The 12038-nt window shown below is 37.3% G+C and overlaps 2 protein-coding genes across 4 annotated transcripts; both read right to left on the bottom strand.

Annotated features, from left to right (window-relative positions):
- Positions 1-447: 447 nt before the first annotated feature.
- On the bottom strand, positions 448-7176 carry LOC113346917. Of its 3 annotated transcripts, none has more exons than XM_026590470.1 (20): positions 6609-7176; positions 5806-5952; positions 5631-5705; positions 5415-5530; positions 5151-5265; positions 4932-5060; positions 4777-4824; positions 4485-4684; positions 4207-4403; positions 3732-4015; positions 3464-3613; positions 2937-3341; positions 2681-2830; positions 2470-2548; positions 2255-2379; positions 1962-2153; positions 1706-1846; positions 1478-1615; positions 1102-1311; positions 448-805 (listed from the first exon to the last, which is right to left on the bottom strand). In XM_026590470.1, exons 2-20 carry the CDS (start codon positions 5938-5940, stop codon positions 677-679), a joined length of 3018 nt encoding a protein of 1005 aa, XP_026446255.1. In that variant the 5' UTR covers positions 5941-5952; positions 6609-7176; the 3' UTR covers positions 448-676. The 3 variants fall into 3 exon arrangements, with proteins under 3 accessions (XP_026446255.1, XP_026446254.1, XP_026446256.1); XM_026590469.1 differs by having other exon boundaries at positions 5806-5942; XM_026590471.1 differs by having other exon boundaries at positions 5806-5942; positions 7005-7176.
- Positions 7177-8478: 1302 nt separating this feature from the next.
- On the bottom strand, positions 8479-11560 carry LOC113346916 (nucleolar protein dao-5-like). The gene is made up of 7 exons (XM_026590467.1): positions 11192-11560; positions 10131-10863; positions 9523-10024; positions 9312-9412; positions 9128-9217; positions 8899-9023; positions 8479-8769 (listed from the first exon to the last, which is right to left on the bottom strand). Exons 2-7 carry the CDS (start codon positions 10740-10742, stop codon positions 8625-8627), a joined length of 1575 nt encoding a protein of 524 aa, XP_026446252.1. The 5' UTR covers positions 10743-10863; positions 11192-11560; the 3' UTR covers positions 8479-8624.
- Between the last annotated feature and the right edge of the window lie 478 nt (positions 11561-12038).

Below are 12038 nucleotides of genomic sequence, written 5' to 3'. Positions count from 1 at the left end.
ATATGTGGGCTACATTTAAGAAAGGCCTTCACAAAAATGACTTTTGGTAGGTATGTATAGTTTTATAAGAGAATCCTATCCCAAAAATATTAGCTCCAAATCCTTTACTGTTTGGTTTTTATTCACAAAAATGACACGTAAATTGTGAGATTTAAAGTATAAGTGGATCCTTCCACTAAATAAGTAGCCCATTGAAGAAACAGATAAACTCCAATCTTGAAAATCCTTTTAGGTTTCAAAGCTTTTTCTACATCGAAATTAATCAATGATTCTGCAATGTAAAATAGGTTAGCTTTTGATTATCTGCAGATATAATGTATCACTATCCTGGTGGGACGTATTTGAAAAATGGATGCGAGTTATATGCCGTCAATGGAATCAAAAAAAAGTTTAAGTACGTTAAAAAGATTATATTTAATAAGCGAGTTGACTACGATTTTTGCATTCCTCAAATCTTTCTCTTTTTGTTTTGCTCTATAACTGATTTGCATTGTTATTCAAGGAACATAAATTGCAGAAAATACAAGTAGAGAAGGTAAATGTCGGTTAAGTACTTGATCCTGCTAAATGGAAACATACATAGGTAGGAATATATAATGATAACTAGTTAACCACTCGGGGCTTTACAAGCTGTTATAATACAATGATGATGAACATATCTCTCTCTTTCTCTAATCTAGAACCTAGCTGCTTTCATGAAGTTGTCAAATGGACTAGCAGGGGGCAGCTTCATAGCTGACCATGGTTGTTGTTCTGTGCTTGATGATCCTATGATGCTTTCCCATGACCCAATATTGTTGGTTACCTGCATCAAACAACAGCAAAAGAAAATATGATTTATAGAAACTCTAGAGAAGGTTTCAGTTTCCAAATAACAGGCATCAGCTTTTAGCTTCTAAGCTAATCTAAACAATATAAGAGATTGTCACTTGTCATAATTCACGTCGAAGGATGTTAGATTTTATCTTTTTTGTTTTCTTCTCCTAAAAGCTCAATCTTTCAGAGGATTTTAAGCATATTAGACAATGGGTTTGCTACTCAAGAGTCCCATCTATTAAGAAAATATTGGGACTAAAATTATTTTCATCTAGTTGATCTCACCTTCTGCAGTGCGGACCTACTATCCCCATGTAAAGTAAGGGACAAATTATCAAGTGAATTTGACTCTGGTGTTGTCTCATGAGCCAACCAGCTTGACAGCTTCTTTCTTGTACATGTACCTAGGGCCTCACACTGTCTAGCCATTGCACTGTATGGGAGAGGTGAGGTTGATATGGATGAACCAGCCACCTGACCAGCTACCTCAAATGCCTGGTTCCACAAAAGATATATGAAAGGTCAAAAGCCACACATCAAAATCTAATATCAAATGAATGCCATTGTACACAATTTACGCAATCAGCATTAAAATTGGCGCAACATAAACAAAGCATGTAATATGTGAATGTAGATCAGCATAGGAGAATGGTGTTCATACCGACTCGATTAACTGCCCGGCACTTATGATATGAGGCAAGGACGAGTTATTAGGCGTTCTAGGCATAGTGCTGGAGTAATTATGCACTGATGATTCAGTAGCTGCATCATTGTCCACGGTAGAGTTTGCTTGAAATTCCTGTTTGTTTCATCAATAGTAGAAAACTCATAAACACTCTTGTTATTTTCAATACTTTCTAATAGGTCCAGAAGGGATCATATAGCACACCTCATCAAAAGAAAGTGATTCCTTAGCAAGGGATGCCATTTGAAGGTGGTCAAAGTCGAGAATCGACTGAGGGCCAAACAAAAAGGCATCATCAGGAGTGAAAACTTCAGACAACTGTGTGGCCAAGTCATCCGTATCAAGCTAAACAAACAGAAATAAATCAGCATTAGACTTGGTCCACTTGAAAGTACAAGGACAGTCATCTGATAAAACAAATAGAACAATAACATTTCTAGCACATTGACAATATTCATACCTTGGTCAAACAAGATAAGTTCTCCACCAAAATCTTTAGTATAACCTTGTCTGCTTCCTGCAGGGCTTCCCTTAACTCAAATAGTGCATGTGATGCAGCTTCATGATCTGTCGTGGATCCGAACTCTTTTAAGTCTGCTTGAGGTTTTACGCACAGTTGCAGGTCATCACCAATGCTCAGATATCGATCATCCTAATTTCGTAGGAAACATTAAATCAGAATTTAATAGAAACAGCAAAGAAACAACAAAATAGATATGTCAATTTAGAATACCCAACATATAGGCAACTTACACTGATACAGGCCACTGAAGTAAGAAAGTTATCTAGGTTCGGTACTTGATATATCTTTGCTGCAAACATTAGCATAGATGTTGCTAATGTAAAAAGCAACCTTTGGCACGAAGGGGGTAACATGTCTGCCAATGAAATTCAAAATAAACTTATTAATATTTACTGAAATCAAAGAAAAGGGTTCCTCCTCGCTATGAGATTCTCAAGCTGCTTACCGTAATTAGGATCAAGAGATATTCTCTTCAGAGAAAGTGGAAGCTGGAAGAAGCGGATGACAATGTTGTCAATTGAGTTCTGCGACATCAAATATTCAACCCAGTGAACGAAAACTCTCACACAGTATAGAGCGTGTTCAAATGATAAATAGGAATCAAGTTAGATGACGAACTACATAGGTAACGCTGAACGAAAAATCAGACACAATACCTTAGGGCGAGAAGAAATAAGTGTTAAGCTGAAAGAACGGGCTATAGCTTCAAAATTGGATGGCAAATTATCTGAAAGACTGGCTTGCATCCAAAAGGCCGAAAGCAACTGAACTGTTTGATCTTCACTCAGTTGTATAGTATTTGGTTCCTGAAGTAGCCATTAAACAAACCTTAAGCGCATACAAACAAAATCATAATATGGCCTGAATAACTAGTTAATACGTTACACATGAAAACCTCAAATGACAACTTACTGCATCCAGCGAGACGTTCGGCCCAGTTGTTTTTTCAATTATGGAAGAATTTAATTTGAAAAGGTTGGGCAACTTTTTATGAATCCAACCCTGCTTCCATTCCTCTTCAATGGTTTCACTTCCCCTGAAATCATCAGGGCTGCCATTCTCATGCTTATCTACTTTTTCACCGTCCTTTTCTTTGCGGAGCTTTTCGAGCAGAGCAGTAGCCGAGGCGAATGCTGATGCAGTTTTGCATTGCCACCTCCTTGCTTCAAATTGAGACCCCGAATGCAACATGGAGAGTTCAGATCTAGAGGATGGTATTAGAATAGCCGAAAAAATTTGGTGTGCTCCAATACGTGCTTCAGCATCGGGATGCATCATGGTTCTCAGAAGTTGGACAAGAAGTGCTTCAGGGAAAATCTGTACAAAGTGGGTCAAGATAAACAACTTGGTCCTTTCAAATTAACTAAAGAATGGTAAATTCTCAAATTTGAAATATGAAAAAAAGACGGGAGTTGTTGAGAGTTTGAGACTGAAGAAACCTTTTGAGAATAAGAAGGAACTGATGCTAAAGATATAATGTGAGCTAGAATCAGCATTGATCCAATGGTTGCTCTTCCAACAACTCCCATTGGTGGAAGATCCTCCAATGTAATCGCCATCAAGTCAAATAGTGGTCGAGCATCATCAATCTAATAGCGGCAGACGGGTCATGACAAACAAGCTTAGGTAATTGGACAAAAGTTAAATAAAAGCAATTCGTAAAAAAAAAAAAGTGAACAAAAAATCTTTATAAGAGAATCAACTTACTCCTCTAGCAATTTCTAGTAAGCAATCTTCTATAGCACTCTGAAGTGAAGTACTAGTGTTTGGCTTTTGTTGTCCGCCAAAATCAACCGACGCCTGAAGACTCTTCTTCAAATGCCTACACATATCACTGACTATTCCAATGTCAGGGACTATAGCTTGTGCTCTTAATTGCTGAGCCAAGGCGGTAGCGATCTGAATCATATTAGATTTAGTTTGGGGATCATATGCCACATTTTTGTGGTCTAGATGGCGAATGATAGCAGCTAAAATTAGTTGTTGATTTCCTGAAGATGCAACACAAAATAAAAAGAAGGATCAGTACGGTCTTTGAAAAGATGTTTAGCTATGGACATTGTTATAAGTTGATTTCCTCAAAGTCTCCAAAAGAAAAGGAACAAACTAAAAAAAAAAAAGACCATTGATAATAAGAAGCATTATTTTACTACAGAAAGGCATGAATATTTGATAGAAATACCTGAGTTTTCCACAAAGTAAGCCATGTCAGACAAAACAACCATCGCCAAGCCATGCTGTGGTTCCCAATGTTTTCTAGTATCGAAGTAGATAAACATTGGTTCCAATACTCGACGCATCGTTGTACTTTCCTTGGCTAATTCCACCATTTTCTGGATACATATTTGAGTCCATACTGCTGGTGTCTCAGTTTCCTCCCTATAGCGTAAAAAGTGTGTTAGATACAGCAAAAGTGATGCAGAAAGATAGAGATTTCAAGTTTTCATATTTAACTTCTACCTTGACAAGAGAGAACTATCTTTCTTTTCTGGACGGGGCCTCGTGGTCATGTGGCTAGGGCTAACACTAGTAGAAACACCTGCACCAGCTCTTCCTTCACATCTTACTACTTCATCAACCCAGTTATGATTTGACTCTCCTCTTCCATCATCTTCAACATTTCTATCTGCTTTGTAGTTATCCAATGTGACGTGCACAATCTACAGAAATTGCCATAAATTACTTTATGCATAAACATGTTTTTGCAAACCGTAATTGAACATTAAATTACAACATTATCACCGATACTCACCTCATCAAAATTAGCAAAAACATGTGAAAATTGTGCCATATGCCACACCTGTGAACAGAATAGATTATTAACATCAATGCTACCGTACTGTACATAACGAATTTACCTAAGTAGCAGTACAACACAAATAAGTTGAAGAAAGGAACGCGAGTTACCATTGCAGAAAGGCATTGCAAGCTTGACGCTCTCAAGCAGATTTTTTCATGCTCTTCTCCAGTCTCGCGTGCCAACGTGCATATTTTATGAACAAAACTCTCAATGTTATGATTATATGTGTTGTCAACCTGTTTGTGCAATGGGTCAGACTAATATCTCACATTAAAGATCAAACAGGAATATGTAAGCAAGAACATGGAAGTCGCAATTAAACTCGCCTGGCTATGAATGAATGCGGTTAAGGTGTGGCATCCAAGAACCCGAACAGTGTCTTTCTTTGTATCATCCAGAAGTTCAGAAACGACATTCAATATACTGCCAGCAAAATAAACCCTGCAGAAGCAACAATATACTGTCAAAGGTAACGTCAAATGCATTTACACTTGGTTCCCACAGAACAGTAAAGCGATTCACTGATATCCAAAGCATTTAAATGACCAAGACTAAAGAGGAATGTTTGACAGGTAATACTAAACACTTACATTTGCCCCTTGCATATGCTCAACAATTTGTTATAGGCTTCCATAATAATATTAATAACTTTAATGTGCTCATTACGCAATTCTTTGAAGATCCTTTGTTCAAGGTATTTGACAATCTACAACAAAGAACAGTGAATCAGATTCACTTCAAATTGGTTACTGTCTGATGTAATTAAAAGATTAATGATACAAATAAACTTGAATAGAAAAATTTACCTTCGGAATGCGAACTGGGTTCTTGGCAGCATATTCACATAATTTCACAATTTTCCTTTCATTGGGAGGACCATCCTACAAATTCCTCTCAGAAATTATATAACAATCTAACAAAACTACTTAGCAAAATGTATTCCAGAACAATGCAACACAGCAAAGGTGAGCTAATACTTACAAGAGATTTAGGGAAGATCTCAGCCAGTAGTTTCTTGTAACGCTTGACAGGTTGCCGGGATCTAGACCTCAAAGCAGGACAGCAAATACACATATTTGAACATACTGGAAGAACCTTCCTTGAAATAAAACCCATTCCTGCAAAATACTAATCCAACTTTAAATTCGTCTTATTTACAAACATAACAAATATGATCAACTAAACCCATTGTGGCATGCAAAAGTAAACAACAATTTTAACAGAAAAAAGCTTAACCAATCACTCTAAACCCTAAAATACCTGGTAGAGAAATTTAGAAGTAGAGCAAACAAAAAAAAACTATTCATAGCTGAATCAGCAAAATAAGCTTAAACTTCCCCAAACCTTAAGAAAATTTCAAAAAAAAAAAAGACACTTCCTTTAAGTTGAATCAGTTGCTATAAATAAAAAATTGAATCAGCAAACTAAGCTAAAAAGTACTGAAACAAACACAAAACTAAAAATAAAAAATACCCCACAACTCAGAATGAACTACTTTGACTGTACATTTTTTTAGAGTAAGAAAATCATCCACTCAGAAAACCTAAACAGCAGTGCTTTTCAAAGAGACCCATTGGAGCTGAAGAATCAAACCCACCATCTGTATGTATAAAGCTTGAAAGTTGAAACAACTAAACATCACCAATGTGATCATATAAACTCATTATCACATGCAAAAAAATCAAGTGTAAACCTAAACAACAATGCTTTTCAAAACCTATAGAAGAAACCCATTGAAGCTGAAGAATTACAATGCTAAAAATTTGGAAGGACCAAAAACTTACTTGAGTCTGCAACAAGGATCTAAAGGAGTGAAACCCCTACAGAAACTACAAAAAAAATTGCAGCTGAAGAAGAAGAAAGAAGAAAAGAAGTAGAATACAAAGAGAAGAGGGACTAATAGTGTTCTGTTTAGAAGAAAAACATGGAAACAAGTAAAGGAAGTCCGTCACGTGGCCGATGTCAGTTTTTGAGTAAAAAGAGACCAGCTTTTTTCTATGTCAGAAACTTATTTCAAGTCTGAAAGCTCAGCTTTGTACTACTATCATAGCGGACCAGGTACTCTAGTTGATTTGATTTTAGATGAACAAACCCTCTTCTTCTTTTTCTTAAGATAATCAGCAAAAATTCCGAAGTTACATCAAGCACAAGAACCAGAAACTACAAAATAGTAACAATACTTGAACTTAAAGCCAGCGATTTCCGAACAGAGTTAGATGAACCCAACTCCCAGAGGTGACAACTTTTTATTAGCTCTGTTTGTAGTCGTATTCAATGTGTACCCCCAATTGGCCATTTTACCTTTGCAGCAGGGAAGAATAATGGCATTGATAATAACAATTCAAAGGGGTGTTTATAGTAATTTTGATAATGGGTGTTTGAGAAGTGGTAGTCCTGGAATTTAGCTGGGAACATTAATCCCATTACACCAACTACACAACAGAAAAAAGGGTGCAGCTGAAAAAGGAAATAGTTCTAGTGTAGACGTAGAGCTTGCTAATGCTAGCTTATGAGTAAGACTTTGAGTGGGAAACAGTGACAAAAGAAAGAGACTTCATTGACTATAGAATTGATCCATAAACCAAGAAATTGTATGAGTGAGAGATATAGAATCTCTATGCATCTTTGGTGGTCTTATTCATTTTTATTTTATTTTTTGTTTGGAGAAAAAATCATTGACCAAAAAATAATACTCCCCCCGTTTTCTGAAAAAGGCAAATCTAGTGCAATTTGAAACCGTAAACCCCTTTGGCTCAAAAGTCCTTTGAGCGCTATAAATTCTATAGTGTGTACCACCAAGTTTTTTCTTTCCAGGGTTTCACATTTTCTTGTATCTATATAGAGATTTGGTGGTAATCACTGATCACCACAAAAGCCATAGATTTTACTGTTTTAGTCTGGCATTTTGTCATTTGACATAGTAAAGAATGTATTTTGAAGGAGGCTTTGAAACAAATTCACCAAATGTCAGAGAAGTCAAAATACTTGCTGCAATAAGGAAAACAAGATCTTCCTTGTTACATATTCCATATTAAACCATGTGATTACTAGTTGTATGGTTTCACAACCACCAGATGAAGAAATTATTTAGTTTTTCTTGGGAACACTACCATTAAATCTTCTTCTGGTTCGTTCTGTAGAATGTGCAGTGGTCCAAAATCCAATCTTCACTGCAACAATTTGGGATGGACAAATGGATTAATATCTCTTCATCTTTCTTTCTTTTTATCATCCAGCAGTAGTATTATATATGAAACGGATGGGATATCGTTTGTCAGCCTTCTGAGGGAAAATAGGGTAAAAATCATAAACAAATAAGTGGCAGGCTAACATGCTTTAAAAGTTGAAAGAAGAAACAGAAATGGGGTTTTCACTTTTGTCTCTATCCCCCCTTCCCTCCCATATGTATTTGAAAAACAGGACTGTTTTCTTTCTTTTGCTTCAAAAAGACAACCCCCAGACTTTGCCTTTTGTATTTTCACATCTTGGGCACTGGTAGTGGATCATTGGATCACTGCACAAGTGCAGTACTTCAGTGGTTAGCATGTGCACAAAGGCATACTTCATATCCATTCTTTTGATCAATGAACAAAAATATTATCAAAAGAGAAGAAAAAACATGATTTGCTCTCAAAAGAAGAAACAGCAAGAGAATTAAAAGAACAAGGATATATTATAAAAATTGTTCTCTTCACTTGTTTATATTTCAAGTTTCTGTGCAAGAGAAATGTTTTGAAATCATACAATATCACATTAGGTATGGCTTTCTTGTTGGAAGCTTGGTTTCTTTCGGCTAAGCATCAGCAGGTTGAAACAGGTTGCATTTGTTCATGAATTGCCTTATAGCATTGAAGGCTGCATAAAGGGAGATTTGATTTGGAATCTCTATACCTGTACGTATTAGTGCAAGATGGGCCAGCACATTTAGCCCGAGGTGGAGGATAACTGCAAATACAGATCAAGAAACCAGCAAAACAATCATCAGCACTGAACATTAGCATCTTGTCCGCGCAACTAAATACTGAAAAAGAAGATAATCAAACTTGGGTCAGTGAGAAAGAGAAGAATTCAGACCTGCATGGTTTGGAGTCAAATATATGAGGCAAGCCAATTTCATCAGGAAATATAACAACTGTTCCAGTTGGACCAATGACCCATCTAACCGTGTTTGATGAAAGTGTTGAGTTTGAGGTTCTCTCCTGGTCAAAAGAACAACATTAACAACCAGAGAAAATAAGATTTGTTAACATAGGATCACCAGGTCTAAAAGAGATGTTACAACTGTATATAAAATTCTAAGTACCTGCGCTATTTCATCACGTCGCTTTTGCAATTTATCTTCCTTCTTCTTCCTGCTAGAATCCTGACCAAGAATTTTCCTGATTGCTTCGGCCTGTAGAGATGATTAACCTCAATATACATAAAATAAGAGGGCATATTTAGAAGAAAAACAGAAGAAGAAGAAGAAATGCTGATGAAGTGCAAACCTCGGACTCCCTAGCTGCCTTTTCTGCTTGTGTTTTACGTTTATGAGCTGCCTCAGCTTTTCTTAATTGCTGCTCTACTTCAGAAAGTTTCTCCTTTTGTTCTGTCCATTGGCAAACATATAACAAATTCATTTAGTTTAACAGAACCAATTTTTTTAGAGTTTAACCAAATGGCAGAATTCATAAAAATAAATAAATAGAACCCACTCACTTCTTGGAGCTGCAGGAGGCAACCCATTTGGGAACTCAATCATACTCGCACCAGGTCCTGCAGAGACGTCTTTCCCTGACTGCAGGGCTCGCTGACGTGAAGTGAGAGACACTTCCTTCTTATGTTCGAGTTCACTGTCTGATGCTGGTTCCTCCTCTCCCACGAAATCAGCATCCTCGTTTGCTAACTTTGATCTTGAGTTCTTGGTACTATCCCTGCCCTTTGAGGAGCCAGGCTCCAAATCTTCATCATATTGGTCACCAACCGCCTTAGTCTTTAATACCATTGAAATTTTTCTATGTTTCCTGCTTCCTTCTTCACCATCATCTCCATTCTCCCTAGCAAAATCTGGAGTAGCTTTGGAAGTTTTGAGTCTCTCAAGATATCGGATTTCCTCATCATCATTTCCATCATCAAATGCATCATCCAATAAACGTGGCTTGGGAACACGCTTGCTCTTACGAACCGCCTCCGAAGGAGAATTATCATCATCAGAAGTTTCCTGCACAAATGCGTCCACTAAAAAGATAAGTAATACAACAACACCACAATATCCACAAGTGTATTAATGCTGCAGTCGAGCAAGGAGACGGTAAATGGTGGAATACCTGCAGAATCAGCTTTTTCCGAGGACGTGAAGCATCTACTGATGGAGAACTCTTCATGGAAGATGACCCAGATCCACCACCAGAGACACCATTAGATGCAGGCTTGGTATGTAGTGTATGAGTAACACCACCAACTTTGAGCTTTACCTTCCTGAGCTTGTTCTCATTTCCTAAACCATCTGAACTTACTCCTGAGTTCCCTAGACTCGGGCTTTCAACAGTCCTTACATTCCCCATTGAGTTTTCCTTCTTTTTCGAATGTGAATCCAGGCTTTCTTCAACACTTTTTACGCTTTTCCAGTTAGCTGGGGCAAGGGCACCTTTGCTGCACCTCACAAAATCTGACCCACTACTACCACCACCATTCTCGAAATGTCCACGGCTGAAACCCTCATGCTCTCTTGATGCTCCGTCGTCTTTTCTACTCCTTTTATATCCTCCAAATTCACCACCACCACCAACTCTATCAACAGCTGAAACACCCAAAGCAGACCTAGAAGTGGAGTCATAGCCAGTAATCTCATCAGCCCGTGGACGTCTAGGCATGTTACTTCTCTTCTTTCTGATAGAATTACCCGCACTATCTAATGCACAACCTTTTAATCCTTCCATTATAGCAAAATCTGGACACACCACCGCAGACTATCCAAACACCACCACCTACACCACCAGAATGCCGCTGGTTCTACGGACTTAAGCTGAAGAAACCCCACAAATTTTGTTCCTTGGCACACTACGAAACACACAAAATATGTAAATCAATCCAGTTATCATCAACGTTTGAATCAATCCAACGAGCGATCAAACATAAAACGAACTCTCCCCAGATTTAAGAATCAAACCCCTAAAAGTACCAAACATATTGGCGATTCATCACTAAATTCAACACAAAGACATTTACTAAAACAATCAAAGTATCTGAAAGAAAGATGAACACAATAAACCTAGCGAAAATAAGAACAAATTGAGAAACCCAATTGAACACGGCAAGAAAATCAAATATAATCAGAACACATACCTAGATACAAAACCCCGAAGAAAAAAGAAGAAAAAGGCGTTACCTTGGAGAAGAAATTGATGAGAGAACTTGAAACCCTAGTTGGGAACAGCTGCTGGAGAAAGTTATAACTATTAGGTTATGATAAAGGGGCAAGATGAAGAAGAAGAAAGGAAGAAAAGACGAGACTTTATTAGTAATTTGTAATTGATCCTCCTCTTCCACCTCCATTGTTTTGTTACCCAACACCTTCTGTTTTTTTGGATACGATACGCCCCACTGCGCACGCTAACATAATTCCTCACTCTTACCATTTCTCTTTCAATTCTAAACTCCCTCGAGTCTATAGATTCTCTCTGTGTACAGGTGAGATACGTCTCATACCCTCTTAGGCGTAGGTTAGACCGAGTCGCCAACAAATTTTAGCAGGAAATTTGTGTGTGTGATTTTTGATTACTGGAGAGTTTAGTTCAGAAAGAAAAAGACCACGAGGGGTATTTCCCACTGGCTTGAGTCTTTTCTTTTGACACCCCTCCAATCCGGGTTTGAGCTGCCATTTTGACCAAAAACCGGGAATAGGCCCGTATCTCTTTTTTTTTTTCTTTTTTTTTTTTTTTTTTTTTTTTTTTTTTTTTTTCTTTTTTTTTTTTTCATTTTCTGAAACTTGTTTTGAGGCATACTCATTCATTATACCATCTAGGGTGGGTTTATAAGGATGTGTAAAGGTAGTGCAATTACCTATATATACTTAAACAATTTAAATTACTAGAGTGTCTTTATCCTCAAAAACCTAAAATCAAAAATCAAAATAAATTTTAAACTTAAACATCTTGGACTCCAATTCAATCAAGAAATTGATCAAGCAAAGCAAACACGAATCGAAGTGAGCGATGCTGGAGTGCGAAATCCAA

The sequence above is a fragment of the Papaver somniferum genome, chromosome 2 (genome assembly GCF_003573695.1).
Source record: "Papaver somniferum cultivar HN1 chromosome 2, ASM357369v1, whole genome shotgun sequence".
Classification (NCBI taxonomy): domain Eukaryota; kingdom Viridiplantae; phylum Streptophyta; class Magnoliopsida; order Ranunculales; family Papaveraceae; genus Papaver; species Papaver somniferum.
This window is presented reverse-complemented; position numbering and strand designations above follow the sequence as displayed.